This window comes from Muntiacus reevesi, chromosome 5 (assembly GCF_963930625.1).
Source record: "Muntiacus reevesi chromosome 5, mMunRee1.1, whole genome shotgun sequence".
Taxonomy (NCBI): domain Eukaryota; kingdom Metazoa; phylum Chordata; class Mammalia; order Artiodactyla; family Cervidae; genus Muntiacus; species Muntiacus reevesi.
In genome coordinates, this window is record NC_089253.1 from 52882122 (window position 1) to 52907650 (window position 25529).

General features: G+C 42.4%; 2 protein-coding genes across 11 annotated transcripts in view; one reads left to right on the forward strand and one right to left on the reverse strand.

The window, feature by feature from the left end:
- Positions 1–3115: 3115 nt before the first annotated feature.
- Positions 3116–14993, reverse strand: FAM72A (family with sequence similarity 72 member A). Of its 2 annotated transcripts, XM_065938275.1 has the most exons (4): positions 13878–14922; positions 11562–11639; positions 8111–8235; positions 3116–4297 (listed from the first exon to the last, which is right to left on the reverse strand). In XM_065938275.1, exons 1-4 carry the CDS (start codon positions 14027–14029, stop codon positions 4203–4205), a joined length of 450 nt encoding a protein of 149 aa, XP_065794347.1. In that variant the 5' UTR covers positions 14030–14922; the 3' UTR covers positions 3116–4202. The 2 variants fall into 2 exon arrangements, with proteins under 2 accessions (XP_065794347.1, XP_065794348.1); XM_065938276.1 differs by lacking the exon at positions 8111–8235 and having other exon boundaries at positions 13878–14993.
- A 528-nt stretch (positions 14994–15521) lies between these two features.
- SRGAP2 (SLIT-ROBO Rho GTPase activating protein 2) overlaps positions 15522–25529 on the forward strand; it is a 249096-nt gene continuing 239088 nt past the window's right edge. For 8 of the 9 annotated variants that reach the window (XM_065938270.1, XM_065938271.1, XM_065938265.1 and 5 more), the window contains exons 1-2: positions 15522–15647; positions 17470–18078. Coding sequence is in view for 6 of the 9 variants with exons in the window: in XM_065938265.1 (XP_065794337.1) it covers positions 18012–18078 (67 nt within the window). In the remaining 3 variants the exon portion in view is untranslated. Of the gene's footprint in view, positions 15648–17469; positions 18079–25529 lie in introns of those variants that run through there. The other variant, XM_065938272.1, reaches the window with a different exon arrangement.

A 25529-nucleotide genomic window follows, 5' to 3' on the forward strand; every position in this document is an offset into this window, starting at 1 on the left:
ATGAATGCTCACAATAAAATATAAAGGGATATGCAACACAGATATTATTAATTTTTATCTCAGTAAGTTTGTCCATTGGATGATAATCAAATGATTCTATGAGAGAATCTTGGAAGAAAGAATCTTTAGCTAAGATTTAAGTACTAAAAATATTCAACCCTAGAGGTACCACAGACATAGACTAATTTTTTCCATCTGTGCAGTTTAGGGTAGATTTGGCATACACTCAATACCAGGCAAGAAAGAAACTATGGTTTAGGCTGCTTTTAAAGTAAAAAAAAAAAAAGAAAGGCTGAAAAAGAAACTATTTCCTTTTATAAGCATGAATGTTAGAATAGAGAAACCCTTCATCGAGCAATTCCTCACTGAAGCAAGATTGTTTGATCCATATGCTCTCCTATGTTTTCCCACTCCCCATTTTTGTTGTAAATAATAGTTGTTTTGTATGTCATGATTTATGTATTATGATCACTTCCCCTTCACCAAAGAAAAGTAATATAGGCTATTCTTTATCAGTCACATATGACTCAGAGATCAAATGAGCAGTTCTTTGTAAGGTAAACTTCTTAGATTAGCAGTATTTAAAGACCTGGTTTCTAGAGTTAGGGATTACTCAAAACATTATGGCTTTAAGATTAGGCCCCACCCAAGATGCATCACCAGAACCTGGTTTTGAGTTTGAGAAACTGACTTGAGAAAAAAGATAAAGGAGCAAAAAAACAAAAGTCATAGTGGGTGAGCTGATGACTCACTGCCCCTTCCTTGAACTTCAAGAATGACAAGATAGGAGAACATAGGGGAGTCAAGCTTCCAAGAATGACAAGATGGAAGAGGGGAGAAAGGCAGTGCCCCACTGCAGACCAGATGTTTCAAGAAAGAGAGGAAATTCAGGGCGTTTAAAGATTTATATATGTTCTTAGAATAAAGGCAACAAATATAATTTCCATGGTCGTTAAGTGCATCAAAAAAAGGATAGCTAGGAACTGACTCTGTGTTACCCTATGGACTGTAGCCTGTCAGACTCCTCTGTCCATGGGATTCTCCAGGTAAGAATACTAGAGTAGGTTGCCATGCACCTCTCCAGGGGATCTTCCTGACCCAGGAAGGTGGTTTTTCCAGTAGTCATGTATGGATGTGAGAGTTAGACCATAAAGGAAGCTGAGCGCCGAAGAATTGATGCTTCTGAACTGTGGTGTTGGAGAAGACTCTCAAGAGTCCCTTGGACTGCAAGGAGATCAAACCAGTCAATCCTAATGAAAGTCAGTCCTGAATATTCATTGGAAGGACTGATGCTGAAGCTCTAATACTTTGGCCACCAGATGTGAAGAACTGACATACTAGAAAAAACCCTGATGCTGGGCAAGATTGAAGGTAGAAGGAGAAGGGGATGATAGAGGATGAGATGGTTGGATGGCATCACTGACTCAATGGACATGAATTTGAGTAAACTCCGGGAGTTGGTGATGGACAGGGAAGTCTGGCTGCAGTCTATGGGGCCGCAAAGAGTCAGACACGACTGAACGACTGAACTGAGCTGAACTGACAATTCTTGGAAGGCATAGGGAACCACTTACAATTTACCAAATAAACCAGATACTTTTAAACCCCAGTCCATTGATTTACACTGCTCTCTGCCCAGAACTCTCATCCTAGCTGGCAAGCCCCTAAAGGGCTTCAAAGCCTGGATCAAGTGGTTTTTTTCTCTGTAGATTTCTTAACTTCTATTCTCTCCTACTACTCGGAATGATTATTCTTTTGTTTATGAAGTCATTGAACTTTAAGCATCCCATTCATTAAGTAGATTCATAAGGTTCTACCCTTTCTCAAACATACTGAACACTCCACAAGGGTTAGCCTGTCATTTGCAATACTTGGCACACCATATGAGTATAATACAGGTTTGTTGAATTGATGCAAATATTATTAATAGGAGAGGACCAAAGTGTAAACAAATTTTCTAGGCCTGGGAATTATGTTAGGTCTGTAAAGTGTATGTGAAATCCACATATGAGATTCTTTTTTTCCGTCTTAGCAGAGAGGATGTAATTTACTCTTATTTTTTAAAAGTGTCATGAATGTATTTCTCTAGATAAAATATTTTTAATTCACTTTTGGCTTAGAACTGGCCCTCCCATAACCCAGTTAAGCCAAAAGGTAGCTGAGTAATTTGAAATACTCTCCAGCTGGAGTGAAAGTGCATTTGGGTTTTGCTTCAATCAGTGAAACTGTCTTGCTTTGCTTTTCAAAGAGCCTCTCAGTCAACCATAGCCTTTCTGCACGAGCAGAAGGGAAGCCAGATGAACACTGTTGAATTCTAAACTTGCCACATTTTCAATTCTAGCATTAAACTTTTCTTCTCTAATTAAATAAATTAACTAAAGTAGTATATAATGTAGTATCAGTTTACTTTTTTATCTTATCCATTATGCCACCTTGTTCCAGAAAGTCTTTAAGAGAGGTTCGGTTAAATGAAAAAAAAACCCCAAAACCAAATTGTTCCACACTCATCTCTTTGGTTCTTTTGGTGACCTGTCAATGCTGATGGTCAGGGTGAAAGAATTTTGGAAAAGTTTTCCAGTGCTAGTAACAGCATTTCTTGAAGCATCTTTTCTCTTTATATAGCAAATGATTATGCAATGCCCACAGGTCAGTTTTACCTGAAGGCCCAGTTGAGTTTTTTCAGCCTTGATCAGTCACTAGGTCCTCACCTAGGGCACAGAACAAGGTAGTTGTTACCCAGCATGTGTCCCAGCTAAATAAAATCATAACTGATTCACGTCTGAAGGTGCTCAGAGGGAACAGCTTAAAGATTAAGAACAGGAGCTCTGGAGTCAGTCTGCTGTCTGAGTTTGAATCTGGCCACACCTCTGACTGGTTATGTGACCTTAAACAAGCTTCTTAACTTTTCTATGTCTCACCTGTCTTATCAGTAGAAAAGAAATAATAATGGTAAGTAAATTAAATGTGTAAAGCACTTATATGGTAAGCGTGCAATAAATGTTACCACATATTATATACTTTATGTTTTTAGGCTACAATAAGAAATATTTTTGTCTATATTTTTATGTAAGAAATATGGATAAAATTAAAAAATTAAAACAAGGCTGGATATTTTTAGAACAAAACTTTATTTACAAAATCATAACGTGGTCTGTTTTGGTATCACTACTGACAAAATGCCTTTGGTTGAAATATAAGTTAAGGTGACAGATTGATTTTAGCAGTTCGTAATACAAGAAACCAACACTATCCCATTTTCCTATTCCTGTGTGGCTCCGAATACAGTTAAACAAAGCAAAATTTAAAAAACCTTTATAATGTACAATGACTTCAGCAAACCACTTCTTTAATTTTTTTCCTATTTAAGTGTTGGGACTGAGACAATTAATCTAAAATTTTCTATTTACAGAGAAAGCTCTAGAGAATGGAATTCTTAAAGATGGAGGTTAAATGGCTTTCACAATACAAAATCCATATGACTTTATAAGAATGTAAATAAATAATATTAGTAAATAGTACATATTGAAAATTTTCTGACAAATTCATTTATCGAGCATCAGGCTGAGAAATCAAGAGGATTTCTCCATACATTTTAGAGTTTTATTTGCTGATTCACAATCTTGCTCCATATTAACATATTTATCGCCAATATAACATGTGATAACCAGTACCCATGGAAACCAAATTTTTATTTTTAAAAATTCCCTGCTAAGCTTTACTTCCCAACTGTGCTTCAAATATATATACATGCTTATATGCATGGTTATATGCATGGACTATGCATGGATATAAGCAAGGTGATAAAGGTGTGGGTATTTAATGCCCCTTATTCAAGAATGTAAAATTAATGGCATCTGACATCTAACTGTATGAAAAACTCGCCCAGATTGGAAGATAGCAGAGCAACATGTAAAAGATTTTTCTACCTGGATTTAAGAATACATCTATACTGGGAAGAGGGGTGAAGAGACAAAGGGTAGAAGTAGAAGCAGATGTAGAAGAAAAGAACTACAGTGGTTCAATAAACTCAAGTAATTAATTTGAGACAACAAATAAATAAATCAACAAATACTCCATTTTTGTCTTCCGAAAAAAGAAATCATTGACAAATCCTTACTAACAATTTTTAAATTGGTCCATTAATATATTTTTTACAAAGGAAAAAGTTATAATATTACATATTGAATATACCATAACTGTAGTCATCTAATACACTCCTCTGCTGAGATATCTAACACGTCTTCATCTGTATTCTCTTCTACCTCTGGCAAGTTGCCCCAAAGTAGGAAATTCACACCTGAAAACAAATGGTCATAAAATCATTTTGTGTTGACTACTGTCACAACTCAGAACAAGATACATAAAACCTTTTATATTAACATTCTTATATGAAATTATAGTGTTAGCAGTTAAGAGAAAAGCTAATAAAAAATGAACTGCAAATAACATGATTGATACCTAGATATTAAAACTATCTAACATCTAGAACATAAACATTCTTTAAAACCTTTTAATTAAGGACTTGAATTCTAGAATCTTGGAACTCAAAAAGATCTCAGGAGTTGATTTACTCAAACCTTGCCTCCAGCTACATTATGTCATAATCACTGGTAATTTTCAAATCTATTTTAATGACTTTTAAGAATGGAAATCTCATAAGATCTTTTTAGATTAAATGTCTCTTTGGAGGATGCACAGAAAGACTTGAATAAGCTTCCCCATCTCCTCAACAAGCATGGAGCTGCTGGTGCCTTTCTTCTGGTTAAAAAAAGCAGGCTTTTGGAGCCAGTTATAATATGAACTGGGCTTCCCTGGTGGCTCAGATGGTAAAGAATCCGCCTGTAATACTTGAGACATGGGTTCAAACCCTAGGTCGGGAAGACCCCCTGGAGAAGGGAATGGCTACCCACTCCAGTATTCTTACCTGGAGAATTCCAAGGACAGAGGAGCCTGGTGAGCTATAGTTCATGGGGTCGCAAAGAGTCAGACACGATCAAGTGACTAACACACACACACACACATTGTATTACAACTTCAAAGCACTAAGTTGAAAAAAAATACTATTATTAACTGATATCTTCGAGAGCCAATAAGAAAGCAAACCTCAACTGTCCAGTTGTCAGTATGGACTCAGGGAGGACTCAGCAACTCTGGATATCCACACTACACAGCGGGCTTTCCTGGTGGCTCAGGTGGTAAAGAATACGCCTGCAAAGCAGGAGACCCAGGTTTGATTCCTAAGCTGGGAAGATACCCTGGAGAAGGGAATGGCAACCCACTCCAGTATTCTTGCCTGGGAAATCCCATGGACAGAGTAGCCTAGTGGGCTACAGTTCATGAAGTGACAAAGAGTCAGACATGACTTAGTGAGTAACACTTTGATACTGACTTGAGATAGTGGCCACATGGTGGAATGGAATGAGCCAGGGTTTGGAGATTTGGTTTGAATCCAGTTTCCACCACTAACAGTATACCATGGATGTGTTTACTATTTTTACTACAAATGTATATAACCACGGGCAATATACATTATTATTTTGTATATCTAAATTTTTACAGTATAGTATTATATGTATCTCTTCTAATTTGCTTTTTTCATTCAATATTATGTTTTTGAGATCTGTCTATGTCCATATGTGTAGATTTAGCTTATTTAGTTCATTTCTTTTTATTTCTGTTGGACATTCCATTGTAAGAATTAAAAAAAATACAAACTTAAATTTAGCACATCACTCATCCTTTTCTCGTCCATTTTGAACAGGTGCCCAAGGAGACATGCACAAGGATATGCACTGCCACATTGTTAAACAGTGAAAACAATTAACTATCTCTCTTGGTTGAGATACTAGAACTTAACCAGGCAAGAAATTAGCATCTATTTGATGCATAATGATGTTTATCATATTATTTTATATAATTGTTTGTATGTTTGAATCATTTACAATAAAAGCACTTCTTCTCCCCCAAGAATGAATGATGTTTTGCTTTTGAACAGATAACAGGATATAAGGAATCTCTAGGCTGAAATCTAAGGGAAAATTAGAATGCATAAAGCTAAATGGAGAGCTGAACACAACATATGTTTGAGGGCATTTGCCAATTCCAGTGGAAAAGGCAATGGCACCCCACTCCAGTCCTCTTGCCTGGAAAATCACATGGACGGAGGAGCCTGGGGGCTGCAGTCCATGGGGTCCCTAAGAGTCAGACACGACTAAGCGACTTCACTTTCACTTTTCACTTTTATGCGTTGGAGAAGGAAATGGCAACCCACTCCAGTGTTCTTGCCTGGAGAATCCCAGGGACAGGGGAGCCCGGTGGGCTGCCGTCTGTGGGGTCACACAGAGTCGGACACGACTGAAGTGACTTAGCAGCAGCAGCAGCAGCAGTCAATTCCAGGGAATCTGAACTGAGGTTTCCCAAGCCCCCTCAAGAGAGTCTCAGGAAATCAGGTCTACATGTGAAGGCTAACCTAGAACATAGACTCCCTGGGGTCCTTTCAGTCTAAACATTCTAGAATTTTATAAACCTTGTGTACAGATTCCTTTGATGTTGCTGATTCAGGTGATTCAAGGACAGTTGCAACGCCATGAGCAATTCTGTTTTATATGAAGCATCTAGAAAAATCTTCCTTCAAATCATAATATTAGGGTTACAGAGGAGAAGTTTGATATTCTTGGAGTCAAAACTCAGAGACATGAGTGGCTCAGCACAATTGGTTCAAAGGAGAAAAAATAAACTGAGAGACTGGATCTGACAGAAGCAGCACCTTCCTTTCTCTGTTAAGAAGGAGGAAGGAAATCCTGTGATACATCTGTTTCTCATGGATTAGATTCAATGCAAATGGAAGAATGCTGGGCTTTTCTCTTTGAAAAATTGACCAATATTAAAAAGTAAATCAAAACTGAAAAACCTCCACCCTGTGTTTTGAATTCTATGAAGCAGGAAAAACAGTATCAAAGCAGAAACTTCCTTTAATGTGTTCCATGAGCAACACAAATATAAAACTGGAGGCCTAAATTAGGAGCCTATATCTCACTTAGGGGAGTTCAGAGAAGTCTTCGCTCAAAAATGGCCTTCTTAACATTCTAGAGCCTTAAATTAAGGCCTCCAAATGATGGGTTGAGAGTCACAAATGGATGTCAGGTGATTTTTTTTAAAAAGAGTCTATAAAAACCCAAGCATAATTGAAAGCTTTAAAGACCCTGACAACCTAGCTAACAACTCAAGATCTCATAGTCTGTGAAGGCAAATCATACTTAAAAAAAAAAAAAAAAAAAAAAAAGAATATATTTTAAGTTCTGAAGAAAACTAAAACATACATTTAAAAACCTGAGAATGTTAGTGCCAACTTAGACTGTCAAATTATTTAAACTTGTTCCATAAAGTAAAGTTCTATAAAATTTAGTTCCCACTAAAAAAGTCTCACTAAAAGTCACCTTGGTGTGTTGTGTTAAGCAGGTATTAGACACTGAGAACATGTGTCCTATAGCAAAACTGAAAGGCTGCAGACAATATAAAATGTATTATGTAGATATGGTTTAAGAATTTGTTGTATATTTTTCTACTAAATAATCAGTTCAACATATTGGTATTAAATATTTTCCTTGACTAAAATTCATCATAATTTATTAAAATAGATGTCAAAATATCTATTTTTATCTTGAAGCAACATTACCAAAAATGGTTTACCTATTTATCCTTCCTCACAGCTCCCAATGACCCTAGCCTCCCCTTTTCTTAAACACACACACACACACACACACACACACGTAAATACAATTGGCTGTCAAATCTAAATTATTCGAAAATTTTCTGGAGCCATATAATATATCAAAGCAGCAATTTAGAGCAATTAAAATATTAATTTTAAAAGACCAAGAAATCCAGCCAAGTTTGAGGCTCTTAAAATATGATGTTGAAAACAGAAAGGCAATGAGTTTTGGCTCCTATTTGTTTCCATAAGTAAATGTTTGGGATAAAAGTTTCAAAGTTCTACTCTAGTGGATACAACCCAGGTGAGAAAGTCTCAGATGGGATCCTGAAATGATCTATGGAGAGGTTCACTCAAATACTGATAGATAAATGTTACAGGAATTAAACTGTTTCTTACCAGTAGAGTCTAGTCTGTTAATACCATAAACTGCCTGGCTGTGAAACATCCAGAAGTGTCCGTTGTTGCAGGAAAGAAGGCAGGAACAACATGGAACAATCACATGATAACCTACAATGTTCCCACTAAAAAGGAAAGTAAATATTATTAGATACAAGGTAATATCCGACCATGTAAACCTTTTAATGTGCTAATGTAAATAGACAGACCATATAAAGATCTCATTTCCTCCTAACAACCTCCTTTGCTGGGATCTTTGGGATGGGAGTTACTCTGATAATAGAGCTCTACTGTCAAGTGGGAAAAGAGTCTTTAAATGAAATAATAGTAACATATTCTCAATTTCTTTGTTAGTATTATTTTATGCGTTGTCCCTTCAGAAGCTAGTTTCTAGTTGCCATAAGCTTGTGATTAGTCCAAAATTGATAGGTTGTACAGACAAAATACATTAAATAAACCCCAATGTGTGGATAAAAGGTTTTTGCTCTCCCCAGGACTATGGTAAGTTGGGTTCTTATATGTTCCAGCTCCATGCCAGCACCTAAAAACTGTTTCAACAGATGGAGGAGTAGGAAGACAGCATGAGCCCATGAAAACTGAACACAAGCTGGCTGCTCTAATTTTAGTCTCAGTGTTTTTTGAAGGAATTCAGAAATGAAGCAAATCCACAGCTTCTAGAGAAAGTTGCAGAAGCTTTTACTGTCTCCAGGGTTATCCTTCTTATTTGAAATACCTCACTCTTCCATAGGTTTTTCTTCCCTATCTGATCACTTTAAATAGACTGAATATACAGGGAACATTTTAGCTAGCAGTGTTTTGTTTTTTAAATGACAACATGAACTGCTTATACCTTGAGTTGTAAAAATTCCTGTTATAGCTTGTTCCCACCCTATGAAATGTGAGTCAGTCATTTTTGTGATGCCCTACAAAAAATACTATAAAAGGTACCAGTCCACCTAAAACATGTCTTCTAATCATAATCTTCTCGAAGGGCAAATGAATGAAAGAAAAAGTTGTTCTTGCATTAGACTGACAGTTATTTGTAAGGCTATATTACAAGAATAAATTCTACAGCTTTAATTACCACCCATATTCATATTCATCAACTCATACTGCTAATATTTACAGAGCATCTACTATATGTCAGGTACTGTTTTAGGTGCTAGAAATAAAGTCCTTGTGTTCATGGAGCTGACATTCTTGAAGGTACACCTCAGATCATTTTGCTCCCTTATTAAAACTCCTTCAATGGCCTTCCATTGGCCAAAATTGAAAACCCAAAGACCTTTCCTACCAAAGTTTGAAAGTGAAAGTGAAAATTGTTCAGTCATGCTGACTCTTTGGGACCCCATGGACTATACAGTCCTTGGAATTCTCCAGGCCAGAATACTGGACTGGGTAACCTTTCCCTCCCTCAGGGGATCTTCCCAATCCAGGGATCGAACCTAGGTCTCCTGTATTGCAGGCGAATTCTTTACCAGCTGAGCCACAAGGGAAGCCCAAGTATACTGGAGTGGGTAGCCGATCCCTTCTCCAAACCAAAGTGTAGATCTATGCTATCCAAAATGTGGCTACTGAGCACTTGAATTGGCTAGCCTGAATTGAAATATGCTGGAAGTATAAAAAATAAACTTGATTTCATAGACTAAGAATAAAAAATAAGAATGTAAAAACATTTCATTAATAATTTTTCATGTTAGTTACATATTGAAATGATAATACTTGGGATATACTAGGTTAAGTAAAATATCCAATAACATTAGTTTCAGGACTTCCTTGGTAGTCCAGTGGTTAAGAATCCAGCTGCTAATGCAGGAGACATGGGTTTGATCCCTGGTCTAGAAGATTCCACATGCTATGGGGCAACTAAGTTGTGCGCTGCAACTACTAGGCCACGCTCGAGAGCTCACAAGCCACAACTCCTAGCCTGTGTTCTAGAGCTCATGAGCCCCAACTGCTGAGCCTGAGTGCTCAAACTACTAAAGTCAGTGTGCCTCAGAGCCTGTGCCCCACAGCAAGAGAAGCCACCACAACGAGAAGCCTGCACACCACAACTGGAGAGTAGCCCCTCTTGCTGCAGCTAGAGAAAGCCTGTGTGCAGCAATGAAGGCCCAGTGCAGCCAAACATAAATTAAAAACAATAAAATTTTTTAAAAAAATTTCATTTGTTTTTATAAAGAATGCTTTTCTTCTTTATAAAAATACTTTTAATAAAGAATAAAAAGAAGTTACTCAAAGTTTTAAAATTACATATGTGGCTTGCACACTTCTATTGGATGGTGTTGCTCTAGGCTATCTGGATTCTGAGTACATCTCTAATCTACCCAAACTCTCTCATCTGATGTTCACAATGTCTCAGCCACACTGGCCATCGTCTTTTCTATTAGTTGATATGTTCTTCTTGCCTTGGCTGTTCCCTCTGCCTAGAACATTCTTCCTTTGGCTCCATCTTAGCTCAGTTTTTAGGATTCAATTCTAGTGTTACCTTCCCTGACCATGTTATCTAAAATAGCTCTTACCCACTCTCTCAACCTTTATTATTATCTATCATTTATTATTATTATTTCCTTTGGAGTACTTCCCATCCTATCCAAGATCTTATTTATTTAAATATCTTATTGATTGATTGATTGCCTTCCTACCAGAATATAATGTTCAAAGGTCTTTGATTTTGTCTTCTTTATTGCTGAATTTCAGCCTCTAGAACAATGATGAGCACATGGTAGGACCTCAATAGACAGTTTAAATGAATGAATGAAAGAAATTAGTCATGACCACACAAAAAGAGTTTGCTAATTCAAATGATCAAAATTTATAATCCAAATCCTATTTAAATGAGAAAATCTCAACTGTTTTTTCCCTAGGATTTAATCCCATAGGATTAATAATACTCAAGTCTGTTTGCCTCTCAAAAAATTATAGTAATAGCTTTCATCTGAGTTGTAATTTATAGTTTACCAAGCCTTCTAACATTCATAATTCACTTGATCTTCCAACAACTCTATAGGTAAATATAAAAAATATTTTAATTTTTATCTTAAGAAGATACCTTAAGATATGTATCTTCTTGAGATAAAAATTAAATAAGGAAACAGAGGTTCAGAGGTTTAAGACATTTACTCAAGGGAATAAGAAAAGGGCCAAGGTTAAAACCTGACTTTTATTACTGTAAATCTAAGTGTTTCCCCCACCCCCAAAACTACACTGCCATTTTCTGAAAGTTAAAGCAGGTATTTGTTAATGCACTTTGAAAAATTGTAAAGTCATATACAAATGTAAAGTGAATTAAAACTCTTTCAAAAGACAGTTCTAAGTAACAAACGGTTTTTCAACTGTTCACTGCATGGGTGATTACCACTGCTTGATGCAGCTCACTGAACCTTTTTCTGTGCTTCAGTGTCAACATTCATCTCCCAAACCCAGGGCTATTTGGAATATTGCCACACGTTACCATTTTAAACATGCGATGTCCTTCAGTTTACATTTGCAGATTTCAGTGAAATAGCATCTTCCAATGAAGTCTACTGCACTAGATGGAAAAGTTTAGAGATAGTCAAATGTACTTTTAAAAGAATGTTGTGAAAAACACATAAAGTAAAATTTGCTATTTTAACCATTTTTAAGTGGACAGTTCATAAGTGTTAAGTGTATTCACATTTTCTTTGTGCAACAAATCTACAAGTTTTTTCATCTTGCAAAACTGAAAGTCTATACCAATTAAATAACAATTCCTCATTTCCCTCTTCCCCCAGAACCTGGCCACCACCATACTACTTTCTGTTTCTACGAATCTGACTACTTTAGATACCACAGATAAGTGGAATAATACAGTATTTGTCTTTTTGTGACTGACTTATTTTTCTTAGCATAACATCTTCAAGGTCCATCCATGTTGTAGCATGTAAGAGGCAGGATATCCTTCCTTTTAAAGGATGGATAATATTTCATTAACGCATATATCACATTGTTTATTCATTCATTGTTGTACATTTGGACTGCTTCAACCTCTTGATTATTGCGAACAATAAGAACTTGAGTGTGCAGATATTTCTTCTAGATCTTGCACTAAATTCTTTTGGATATATACTCAGAAATGGAATTGTTGGATCATATGGTAAATCTATTTTCAAGTTTTTGAGGAATTGCCATGTTATTTTCTCTGTAGTGGCATCATTTCACGTTCCTACCAACAGTGCACTAGGGTTCCAATTTTTCCATACCCTTGCCACAATATGTACTTTGGATTGTGATTTAGCATGAATTTTATAAACTCAAAGAGCTGAAAGAGACACTAAGAGAAATTGTAAGAGAACTATAGTATATGTTGCAAGGGTAAATAAATATTTGTGAGCTCACTATAAATATGACAAATCTTCCATTCAAAAAATCTTATGCATTCATTAGTTCACACACATCTTAGTACATTAATCCAACACCATTGTAAGCCCTACATGGAAGAGTAGTAAAGAGGAAAGACTTGGTCATATTAACAATTCACATATGTGAGTCCTCCTTATAACTATTCTATACTTACCATAACTAGTGCAAAGACAAATGGGTTAATATTTAAAACTATTGTTTCTGTATGTGTTACTGAAAAGAAAAAGCAAAAAATCACTGAAATATTGCAATAGTAGGATCCAGATTTATTGTCTAGTGCTTTCTCTTTTTGCAACACATACACACACAGACAGAGGTAGTTATAATAATCCATTTATCTTTATACTAAATGAGGGCCTTTGGCTTTGCCATTATGCATGACCACACTCAAACCAATGCAGATAAGATTTCAAGAGAGGAAAGTTCACAGCTTTGAGTATTTTTAATTTTTTAAAAAGTTTCTATCATCATCATGAAATTCATTTTAAAGTATTTTGTTTATTGGTGTGCTTCGTCTGGCTCTGTGTCCAAAGAAGAGCTGTCCATGTATATTTTGGATAATTTCTCTTTTGCTTTTGTGACAAAGTTTCAATAAAGAGTAAAATCTTGAAAACCATGTAAAGGCACATACATGTTGACTATAGAAAGTACCTTTTTGGGTTAGAAAAAAGTATATTTAAATCAAATAAAGTGGCTATTTTTCTAAATAGGAAGCAAATTCTTAAAAATTCTACACCCAAAAGTGGGTAGTGGCTGAAAACAGAATTTAAAAGGATTTAAGTATGCAAACAAATGCATAATATCTAAAGCAGGGCTTATGGGAGACAGATTATTTTAGGGCTGTCTCTATTTCATCCCATAAAGATCTGTATGTCTTGCTCATTCAGAATGAGGGAGATCACAAGGAAAAAGTATTGAATTAGGTGGACAACTGATCTGATTCCGCATGCCCACTGCCAAAAAAAAAAAAAAAAAGGTAGAAAACTAGGAGATGTTTTTTGGAGTAAAAGTTTATGAATAAAAACAAAAAAACTTAAATGATCTCTCTTCTCCAGCAGTACTGAGAATCTTGCTTAAATTACCTGGCATCTCAGTCATGGACTTGATCCAGTGAGAGGATGGTTGGGTAGGGCCAGGGATTCAACTTAAGGGATCACATGACTATAATTGAACTAGAAACATTACATCAGGACTGACCACTCTGGTTAAACCACAGACTTTGTCCAGACAGTCTGCCCCCTTAGTTAAACTCCAAGGGGATCATCAGACTGTTGGGAGTGGCTGAAACTCCAAAATGATAACCTCCTTGTTGACTGCGAGAGGTTCAAGCCATACACTTTTCCCATTTAGTTAAAGGCTACCGTTGCCCGCCACTAGCATGACTTACTTGGTAGGAGGGATGTCTGTAGAGAAAAGGTCTATTTCAGTGTCAGCCAGCAAAACAGCCTTCATTCCCCTAGAGCTGAGCACTTGTTTACAGAATTTGCAACACAGGATGGACACGCGCCGGTCCTTGAAAGTACAGCTGCTGGTAGACATGGCGTCTCGGAAGGATGAGGTGTGGGATTTTGGAGCAATACCCTCCCTAGTTTGATTCCCCCAGGCTAAAAATCAAATTGTGAGGCCTCGAGCTTTTCTAAGCCCGAAACTTGAGAAGGATATGAGTTCTTTTCTGTTTTTCCGTTCGAGGGTAAAAGTAATGTTTATTGAGTAGGAACAGAGAAGCAACAATCTTGGCTTTCTCTTTAACTTTCGGGGGGAAGGGAGAGGAGTTTGAAGTGAGGAGCAGGCAAACTGCAAGGTGTCTCGGAGAACTTCTCTACAGTTTTCCTCTCCTCCAGTTCGAAGGATCGTCTGCTCTTTAGTTTCTTTTGCAATTCCCGTAGCTTCTGCTGACAGGCTCTTTTATCCGCAGGTTCCTACTCAAGCCCCCTAGCTCGGAGCGCTCCGATTCCTCTCTCTCTCGGATACGGGGCTAAGGTTCCCTACGCACGTCTCCTCTGTGGAAATCTTTCTCCTCTCCTCAGGATTCAGAAACCCCCTTAGTTTCTCCCACAGGCGAGCCTGGCTATCCCTTAACCCTCCCGCGACCCTCCTCCTCTCTGCCAGTTCGCGAGACCCCGGCTTCACTTCTTTCCTGGCACAGCCCCCAGCCCTCAGCATGCGGGCTCTCGCGTCGCTCCTCCTGCGTCTCCCTCCCCTCAGCTTTCCCTCGTGGCTCCCGCCGATCCCTCAAGTCTTTCCCGAGCGGCCGCTCCAGAGCGCAGGGGGCTGTCGCCGGGGCGGGGCAGAGGTCGCTTTGCGGGCTCGGTCGGCGTTGGGGGGGGTCTCTGCCACCGCACACGTCGCTTTTTGCTCGCTCTTCCGCTCTCGGCCTTTCCAACCCGCTGTCAGTTTGAATCGGCCGGCGCCGCGCACCGATTGGGAGAACTCGCGTTAGCCCACGTCCCGCATTGGAAGGCTCGGGAGCCGGCCTCTGAGGCGATCTCAGTGGTCAGGAACGCCAACGCCCCACCCCAGTAACGGGCCTAGATAAATCTCCGCTTGTTGGTTGGCAGAGCTTGGCCCCGCCTCCGATCTCATTGGCCCGCTCGCTAGGATTGGGCGGGCCCGCCCCTAGCCCCCGTGAGAGAACAAGGCTCGCCCACCGCGCTTCTCATTGGCAGACGTTCCACAGGCCCCGCCGCGCTCTACTCTGCATTGGCTAGAATTCTCTGCAACGCTCCGCCTCTCTTGCCCCGGTCCAATCGGCCGCGCCTCCCCTCAGAAGTGTGTGTTTGGCTGTTGGTTCTATCTTAATCCCGCCCTTCCATTCTACTGTGGGGCTCGGCCTCCCGGGGAGGAGTTTAACTCTGTGACCACGCCTCGACGGTGCTAGTCACACCTCCAGGGTTTCGCCAGCTCCTCCTCCTCATTCCTGGCCTCTCGGGATCAGCTGTTCCTATTGGCTGCGGGCCCCATCGGTCGATAGAAAGCGGGCGCTGATTGGCAGGAGGGTGGGCCCTGCTTCCCGGCGGGGTCCTGTGGAGTTGGCAGAGGCTCCTCGGGGGACTAGGGGGACCGATCTGCGTAGAAGCGGGTGGCAGGGACGAGAGGGGAGGAGAGCTCCGAGTGGGAAGCGGAGCCGGGGGCGCAGGACCCGTCGCGTCAGAGCCAGGTAAAGGCTCCGTCCCTCTCCCTTTTCTTCTCGCCCGCCGCGGGACTGGAGCCCGGACTGGACAGACCGGGCGGCAGAGGCGGGAAGGAGAGGGCGCGGATGCGGCTCTCGGCATCGCCCTCGCGCTGCCGCCCGGAACCCCTCAGCCCCCCTCCCTCCGGACCCACTCCCCATCTCCCGGTACAGCCCACAGTGCTTCTTTAGGGCTGCGTCTCCGCCCTTCGCCGTCCTGCCCAGGACCCTGCCTTGGCTCTCGCGCCGCGGCGCCGTCAGCTCCCAGCCCCCTCCCCCAAGCCCCCTGCACACGGGCAGCCTCCGTGCACCTTTGGGCAGACGTCGTTGGCATCATCCGTGACCAACGACTGCCCTCTGCCTCCGTCTCCAAGCCCTGGCGGAGAGCCCAGTCACAGCCCTGGACCCAGAAAGACGGGTGTTCCGCGCTGTTTCCGGGGCTCTTCTCCGGCCTCAGCCCCCTGGCCCGCCCGGAACTGGCCCCTCTTCACGCACTCGCCTTCTTGGACCTGCCTCTGCGAACCCAGAGTTGCTAACATCGTAGCGCCGCCCGTACCACTGCGGCCCACGATAGTCTCTTAACTACCCCCTCACCCCCAAGGTAGCCCTTCCCCTGCCCGCTCCCCGCCTATCAAGCGTGTGCAGAAGCTCCACTCATCCCCCGTTCGCGTGCAGTCTTCGGACCCCACCTCTCACACCCCCTCCTCCCCCTGCTTCCTGCCCGTCTGAAGCACCACGCCGCCGCTCCGGCTCCCTGCTCCTCCCTCGCTGCGGCCCTTTCTCCAGGCGCGGGAAGTGGGAGACTCCCGGCGCGGAAGGGGAAAGGGGCAGCCAAAGAGGGAGGGTCGCCGCCGCGGCGCGTCCCGGAGCGAGGCGCGCGACTCTGCACTCGCGTCCTCGTCTCTCCCGCCTCCTGGGCCTGGGTCGGAGCGGAATCTCCTCGGGGACCTCCTGGTGCCAGGAGTCGGGGCCGCGAACCTCAAAGACCTCCCCCCGCCCCCACCCCCCAGCCTGGGATTGGGTGCGGTGTCTGGGATCTCTGAGCTTGGGTGATCAATTGGGGGTGGCATTTAGAGTCGCTGTGGTCCCTGACTTGGGAGAGGCTGTGGCTGCCTTCCACACTCCCCGCCCCCGCCCTGCCTTCCCGGTTTTCCCGACTCCGACCCTCGCCTCTAACCCGTTTCCTGCTTCTGCCGACCACATTGTTTTCCTGGATGTGTCCCACACCGAGCAGCCTTTTTTTTTTTTTCCTGCAGATCACTTCCCTCCCCCCGCCCCCGACACCCCCCCCCCAACCCAACATTTTGCTGCCAAGAGAAGCTAGTAACCAAAACAAAACAACTGGCAGGAGGGGCGGAGGGGAAAGAAAAGTTGTGCCCGGGTGACTTGTCCCTTCCCGGCTTTGATCCCCTTTGAAGTCCAGGCAGTTGCCCCCGCCCGGGGTCGGGGGCCGCATCGGAGTCAGGGCCGGGAGGGTTCCCTCCGACTGCCGCTGCCCAAGTTGGCAAGGCTCGGGAGGCCACCGAGGTGTCGCAGTCCCCGGCCGGAATCCCGCGTTCCCGCCGCAGTCCCCACCCCAGGCCCGCGAAGGCCGCTGCTCCAAAGTGTTTTCTTTTAGCCTTAAAACAAAATCCGGAGGGAGCTTCCTTCCTCCCCACCTCGCTGCGCAGGGCTCTGCGGGCCGGGCAGCGTTTGGCTGAGATGAATGGGCCCAGGCCAGGCTGGGAGCGGCGTCCCTTACCCCACCCCCGCAGCGATTAGGATCTGCACTAGGGCTGATAGCCCCCTCCCCTTTTCCCTGCATTTACAGGCAAGTGAACCGGAGCAAACGACTTCCGATCCAGTCTGCGCTGCTGCGACTCCCGTTTGGGATTTGATTTGCAGCATCTTCGAGCCTGTGCAACAAAAACCCGCGAAACACGCCCAGCCCTCCCCCGGCACCCCGATACGCACCCACTCTCTCCCGGGGACCCAGCTGGGCGAGTCCACACCGCCGCACCCTCACACCATGTTGTGCGGAAGGACTTCCACTCCCTGCCTGTGTCGTTGATGTCAGACCCCAGGCCAGCCTTCGGGCGCTGCAGTTCTCCCGGCTAATGTTGAGGCTGCGGCTCGGGCTCTAGCACAGGAACCAGCCGCCGCCGCGCCCGGCCCCAGCGCCCACCGCCTGCATGTGCCCGCCGTAGCCGCCTGCCCAGCCCGCAGCCCGCGCTCCCCGGAGCGCTGGAGACCACCGCGGGGGGCCCCTTCTGCCCTCTGGAGAAACGGTCTTGGAGGTATTGATTTCGGCGGTTGGATTTTTCCCGTGGATCTATCAATTCACAATTCGAATTTGGAAGAAAGAAGGAAAACATGACGTCTCCAGCCAAATTCAAAAAGGATAAGGAGATCATAGCAGAGTACGATACTCAGGTCAAAGGTAAGGGCTTTGAAAAATAGCATAATGCATCTTCTCTGTAGATCATGGAGACATACATTTCCCTGATTTGCAGGGTGTTCATTTCTTTGGGTGGAGCAGGTGGGGGCAGGCTGACCCTAGAAGTGGTTTTGTAGGTGGGTCTGCGCCTCCGAGGGATTGTCCGTGGCAGGGGCCACAGGCTCTGGAAAGGCATTTTTGGAGTGGACTTTACAGCTGTCTGTAGGGCTGGTCATTATTTTGGTAGTCTTTTTCTCCAGGCTAAATAGGGTGGGGGGAGGGGCAGGAGGTTCTTGGAGAGAAAAGGCGGCAGTTTGCCTCTGGGTGCCTGGGTCAGGTTTCCTTGAAGGACAGCTGAAATCTGACAGGTGTTTGGGAATTTATTTCAGAGGTTGAAGAGGCATCCAGGCAGAGAAAGGCAACCTTGAGAAGGTGTAACGTTTGGAGAGCCGTGGGAGAGGGTGGGTTTTTTTTCTGATGCACTATATCCAAACATGGTATTTGCTATGCCATCAGGCACAGAAAGTCTGTAGCCACCTTGGGTGCACCTTGTACCTGTCTGGTCTCTGCTTGTCTGCATTCTGTCTGAGATCCGAGAACAGAAAGAATAAGGTCACTCACACCCAGTCTCCACCTTCACCTAAACCTGAGTGGAGTTGGGATGTTGCTGGGTGGTGCTGATTCCGGAGAATGGGAAGACATAATTGTTTAACCCTTCTGTGCTGTTGTCTTCCGCTCCAGAATACGCGTGTTGAAAGGCCCTCATACCTCTCTGCAAAATCATGAGGGGTAAAGCAGAATGTGGACCCAGAGAAAACAAGTGACCTGTCGGCACATCTTTTCCACTGCCTGACTTGGCGCATGAATCAAAACCCCTTCCCAGATAGCCTTTTTTAACCAGCAATACCCATGGAAGGAGTTCCTGCCCATTATAGAGCCCCAGCTTGTGGTTGTATAAGGCACTGTCCCTTCCTGGCCAGTCACTAGAAAGAGCCATGTGGCTCTAGCCCATTGAGACCTCAGCTGGGGAGTGGGAGAGGTGGGTGGCCTTGAATGTTACACCACATGGTTGGAGCTCTGGGTTTTCCTTTGTTTCGGAGTGCAGAGGGAGGGGCCCCTCCTTCTTTCCCTGTGCTAATGCAAGGAGACCTTTTCCTATCCTAGAGGACTTGGAAAAGGCCATGCCTCCCCTCTTAGGATTGCTGGGGGTGTGAGTAGGGCAAGAGTTTGGAATGGGCAGCTGCTTTATCTCTTGGAAGGTTGGACGGTAGTTTGAGGTCCACGTTGTGCCTGTGGGATCTTTTTAATGTCATCAGCTTGGTCCATGCTGGAGAACCCTGAGGGACTTTCTATCCACTGGGCTGCAAAGAACTGGGGGAGCTGACTGATGGATAGCTTCAGTTGAGCTGGGACTGGGAGAGGTGTGACTGTGAGGTATAATTGAGGTCTTGGCCTCTTGTCACTGTTCATAGTCCCGGCTTATTTCTGTAAACAATAGGCTACTGGCCTCAGTGTCCTGTCCAGATGTACTGCAGTTTGCTGTTGGAATCCCCCCTGCAGCTTTAACCAGATATATCATCCTTTTTTTTTTTAATACCTTCTATTCTTAACTGTTGCCGTAGGGAGGAGTGTTAATAACTTTGACTTTCCCAGATTTCTCTCCAGAAGCATGCCATTTGATTCAGGTGCAAAGTGATTTCACACGTTTATTTTTTGGAAGGTTCAGTACCGATAGGTGTTGAATTGCATCTGCTGATTCTCTATTGGTGAAGGATTTTTCACAAGTGTCTCAAAATTAAGCACTTCGTATATTTACAAACATTGCTCTTTGAGATGATGTAATGCAGTTGACTATTTGGGGTTTCTCTTCAGCCTTGCCACAGGCAGGAGACTGCTTTGCTTTGCACTGATATTTTTTCATTGACACTATTCAGCATCATAGAATTTTATAGGTGGCTGAGCATGATGTCTTACTCAGAGAATGTGCCCGATGAATGCTTATGAGACTGATTTGAATGGTTTAGTCCCTCATTTATAGCTGAGGCAAGTGTAGAGAAATTAAGAGGCCTGTCCAAGGTCACACAGCTAGGTGGTAGTAGATTTGAAACTAGAAGCAGGTTATCAACTCCCAATTATCTGTTCTATTCTATTCATATTTACTATGAAACGTCATTTGACCAGAGTAGGGTCAATGTATCATTGTTCATATCAGAGTAGGGTCAATTAAAAAGCAAAATGTATCAATGGATAATAGTAGAAATAGTGATAATAATAGATTATATTTTGTGTGGTCATTGTGTTCCAACCTGTCCCAAGTGCTTTATAAGAATTGTCTCACTTGATCTTCACTTAAAACCTGGGGTGAATCTTACTTCATTCTCTATTCACTGCATGAAGAAACTGAGGCTTAGAGAGGATAAAGAAGTCCTTCCAAGGTCACATAGCCAAACCACAGCAGCGGGACTCCACTTCTTTATTCATCAGCTAGTTATTGAGTGCCTTGAATGGGTTCTGGGCGCTGGTAACGTAGCTGTGAACAAGACAAAGTCCTCTCCCTCTTGAAGCTTTCAAACTACAGTCTGTGCTCCCCATGGAAGATCTTGGAGATCTGTGTTCTCCATAGAACTTGGAGACAGAGGACCTGGGTTTTGGGTTGGCTCTGCTCCCCTGCTAACTGGAAGCCCTTGGTCAGTTTTATGATGTTTCAGCTTTTTATGGGTTGTGTGGGACTCATCGTGCTGCCAGTCTTACTTCTCTTACGGATGCCAGGATAAAAAAGAAAATTAGTTTTTTGGTCTGATGGTTAAGAGCGCAAGTTTTTGAGTCAAAGGGATCCAGGTTAAGTGCTGTCACTCGCTAGCCTCACTCCTTGGGCGAGTTACCTGACTTGTCCAAGCCTCAGGATACTGACTTGAAAAACAGGCAGCATAATACATGTTTCCTAGGTGGTTGTGAGCATTCAGTGACATAGTGTATCAAAATCATTGAACACAGTATCTGGCAGTTGTAAATGCTCAGTAATAGTCAAGTGAAAGTGTTAGTTGCTCAGTCATAGCCAACTCTTTGTGACCCCACGGACTATAGCCCACCAGGCTCCTCTGTCCGTGGGATTTTCCAGGCAAGAATACTGGAGTGGGTTGCCGTTCTCTTCTCCAGGGGATCTTCTGGACCCAGGAATTGAGCCTGGGTCTCCTACATTACAGGCAGATTTTTTACCGTCTGAGCCACCAGAAACAGTAAGGTCTGCTTAATTGGGATGAACATTTAGTCCGCATTGCCTTTTCACTCCCAAAGTGCCAGTTGTAATGATAAGAAAGGAGTCTAGGAATAAAACCTGGGTTCTGGTTTAAGTTCCTCCAGTAGTAATGAAAAATATCTTGGTTCGGTCTCTTAATGAGAACTGTTTCTCATTCTGAAAAGTGAACAGGTAAACTGTCTAACTGTTGGTCACTGTTGTTCTGTGTATCTCTGACCAGAGTCCTGAGTCTTGCTTTTCAGTCAGAATGGTTTAAATCAAAAGGACCCTTAATGGGCTTTGGGGAACCCTGCCTGTCTGTGGTTTTGGCTCCCTTTAAACCACCTGCTTGCATGTGCCCTGAAGGACTTCTGAGACTACAGCCCCAACCCTACCCCAGTGTGGTTTTATGAGGGGCGTGCCTCCTTAGTCAGCCTGCCTTGGAGTTGCCTTCTTAAAAACCATCATTGTTTCTGCTTTGTGGGTGTTCAGATTCCTTTGAAAGTTCATGCCTTTCAATCTCTAACTCGAAAGCAGTAATATTCTTAGTACTTGTACATGGCTCAATTTACAAAGCTCTTCATATACATTAACTCTGGAAATTCTTGACAGATTCATGGTTGTAACCCGAGGCCTTCTGGCCTCTGCTCTGTCAGCTTCTTTGGGGATTGGAGCAGCAAAAAGTGGTAAGGTGTGGGGCATAACCTTCACAAGAGGTGGTAATCTGGCTGGTATTTGGATGAGTTCACCTCATGGCAGACCCTCCCAGCTATTGTCCTGACCTTGTTCAAGGCTCCTTTCCTATACACTCTCCATACCTTGAGTTTTTACATCCCTCAGAAAGCTTAAGATGGACAGTTAATGCAAATATTCCAGGAGGAATCATCTGAAACAGAGTGGTACTGTGTGCTGAGCCGTCAAATTCTCTTTCTTGAGAACATTAGGGGTCTTGTCTTTTTTTTTTTTTTTTAATGTCTTAGAAGAACAGTGTGTGTGCCCCACAGAGCTGAGAAGTGAAATTTTGTAATTTCCATCTGGAGCATTTTGATAGAAAAGCCTCAGGCCTTTGCCTGGAATAGTTTAACCCTTTCAGGACCCTTTCAGAGCAGATGAAATTTAAAACTCTAGACATATTGTGTGTGCACATACACTTGGGAATCTGGATTGCTGGTATTTAAACAAGCTTTTTCTCTGGGGAGGTGTGAGCGGTTCTTCACTCCTGCCAACAAAGGTCTTCTTAGAAGCTTCTTTCCTCCCAGCCCCCATCTCTCAAGGGAGCTTTAAATATAATCAGTTTGTGAAAAGCTGCAGTAAAACATCTAATTGGAATCCCCAAGCAGATGCCATCATCTTCCTGCGAGATGATGGAAGGCACCTCTTCCCCTGCTCAGGGAAGATAGAACTGTGTGGTAAGGTGAGCTCCTGGAAGAAAACGAAGCTCTTGGAAAAAGTCTAGTCCTGTACTCTGTATCTCCAAGTTAAAGGCCCTGGAGGGTGGCGGTGGGCAAGGAGCTGGGCCTGCTGTGTGCTGTGCAGAGAAGCAGTGGTTAGAAATGGGGTTCGTAAGGAGTCCTTAACTTTTCCAGTTTCAGGCATTCTCTGGAGGAATGGGAACAGAAGTTTCCTTTGGAGAACCCCATCTGGTAGTTATGTACCACACAGGTTGAAAGCCTGCACAAGCCCTGATCATTGCTCTGTTATGAAATTTACAGAGTCTGACTTGACCCTGCGATGTAGGGTCCACACCCTTTTAAAATCAGCAGGTGCCCAGCCCCCTGGCTCATAAACGCCCACTGCTCACTGGAGATAAACGCGGGCTGCCCGCGGCACCTGTAGAAGACTCCTTCCAGAAGAGAGGTCTTCTTCACGAGAGTCATGATTACCTTAGGCCCTAGACTTCTGAGGTCTTTGTTAGGAAAATATAATGTCATGTTGTGTGGAAGAAGAAGTTGATATTTCTATTTCTACTAGCAATAAAATTCAAGTGAATAGTTTTAACTGGTGTGAGCTACAGAACTGGCCTTTTGGGGAATATGGGCAAGTTACCTCAAAGTTGTTTGATTTAAAAATAAATAATGAGAGCACTTAATATGTTCCTGAAAATTACAAAATAACACCTTTACTGATTTTACAATAATGTGTAGGAACTCTCTTCTTTCTCCCTCTCTCTAATTGTGGTGAAATACACATATCATAAAATTTACCATCTTAATCATTCTTAGGATACAGTTCAGTGGCATTAATTACATTCACATTGTTGTGTAACCATCACCACCATCTATCCACAGAACTCTTCAATGCAGAGTTGAAACTCTGGACCCATTAAACAATACGCACCCTCCCACCCCGCCCCGTTTGGTGACTCTAGGTACCTCTGTAAGTAGAATATACAGTATTTATCCTTTTATGACTGGCTTATTTCACTTAGCATAATGTATTAAAGGTTCATCCATGTTGTAGACACATGTTCATCCATGTGTCAGAATTTTCTTCCATTTTATATATATAATTCACATTTTAAAATTATATGTATAATATACATTTTTAAATCCAATCATCCATTCATGGACACTTGGATTGCTTCTATCTTTTGGTAAATAATGCTGCTATGAACATAGATATATTCTTATTTTTGAAAAATCTTGTCTACACTGAAGTTTTAGAGGCTGCATATACATTTCTACATACTAATCAGTTGTCTTGATTAAATTTTTAGAGTTAACATTAAAAAATACATATTCATAGTTCCATGTTATGAATATATATTTATGTTCATAATATAAGCATTGTATATTAATAAAAACCTTATACCTTTTAATAACTACATAAATGACTAAATTTTCATTATATTTTTAACAACTTTATTGAGGTTTCATTGACATATAATAAACCACACATGTTTAAGGTATACATTTGATAAACTTTGACATGTTATTTCCCTACGAAACTATAACAATCAAGATAAATGAAAGAAACCGTCACAAAATTTCTTCATCATAGAGTGTTAATAAATGAATAGCATAATACCATATTACAGAAATGATATTAGGTTAAAAATTAATAAGTAAAAGCTGAATATTACCAAGTTTTAAAAGGTAATGAATAAACGATGATTGAAGCCACCTAGATTGGTGCCTGGAAATTTTATTTAACCTTAGTAAATAAAAACAGTCTCACAGGGAAGTTGGGTTAATAATTATGTCACAGCCATTACTGTGTGTTTAGGAAGGAGAATACAGGATAAGGGAAGAAAGAAAAAAAAATCTTGGATATGTTGCAAGTTGAAGCGTGACAGTATCTCTTTTCCTATAGTCCTTGCTTAACTAGTTCCCTGGGCCCGGGGCCTCTTCTGAAGGGGTCACAGATGAGCCAGACGCCAAGGGGAGGGGCCGGGAGCCCCCTGGGGAGATCTGCTCAGAATTGTCTGAATATGGTTTCTTTCCCCAAATGACTGATTCCCTATTGTCCGTTGAATAGAGACTAACTTTCAAAGGTGAACATTACTTGGTCTTCAGTACCGCTGCAACCTATCATTTCAACTACACTTTTTCATTTTATTTAAAATGAATTAGAGGCCTGTCTGGACTATTTGCCATTCTTCAGATGCATATGCTATTAACTAATATTTTGCTGTTTGTTTGGGGCTTAATGTACTTAATTCTTATACCAACTGTGGTGGTTTAGTGGTTTAGTTACTAAGTCATGTCCGACTCTTGCAACCCCATAGATTGTAGCCTGCTAGGATCTTCTTGTCCTTGGGATTTCTCAGGCAACAATACTGGAATGTACACCAACTGTAGGAGGAATATATTGTTATTATCCTCTTTTGCTGATGAAGAAAATGAGGTGTAGAATATTTAGTGATTCACCCAGGGTTTGTAGCTGGTGAATGACGGAACAGGAATTAGAACCTTGACCATCACCAGAGTCAAGTTTTTCCTCTTCTTTTTAAAACATATTTATTTATTTAATTTATCTATTTGACTGTGCTGGGTCTTGCCTGCAGTACATGGGATCTTCAGCCTTACTGCCCCATGCTGGATCTTGTCTTCTGACCAGGGTTGGACCCTGGGCCCCTTGTGTTGGAAGTAAGGAGTCTTAGCCACTGGACCACCAGTGAAGTCCTCCCAAGTCAAGTTCTGAGTGCTGTTCTCAGAATACTTCTTTATCCCTGCCCAGCCCTACATCTCCACCTACTGAAACCTCACCCTTCTAATAA

Bases quoted from the DNA above. Each gene is read 5' to 3' on its own strand.
- FAM72A (XM_065938275.1), bottom strand. From the start codon at position 14,029: ATGTCTACCAGCAGCTGTACTTTCAAGGACCGGCGCGTGTCCATCCTG. The intron at 8,236-11,561 runs GTAACGTGTGGC...TTTCCTTTTTAG, and splicing joins GACATCGCATGTTTAAAATG to TGGGAACATTGTAGGTTATC. The intron at 4,298-8,110 runs GTAAGAAACAGT...ATTTGTTTTCAG, and splicing joins TAACAGACTAGACTCTACTG to GTGTGAATTTCCTACTTTGG.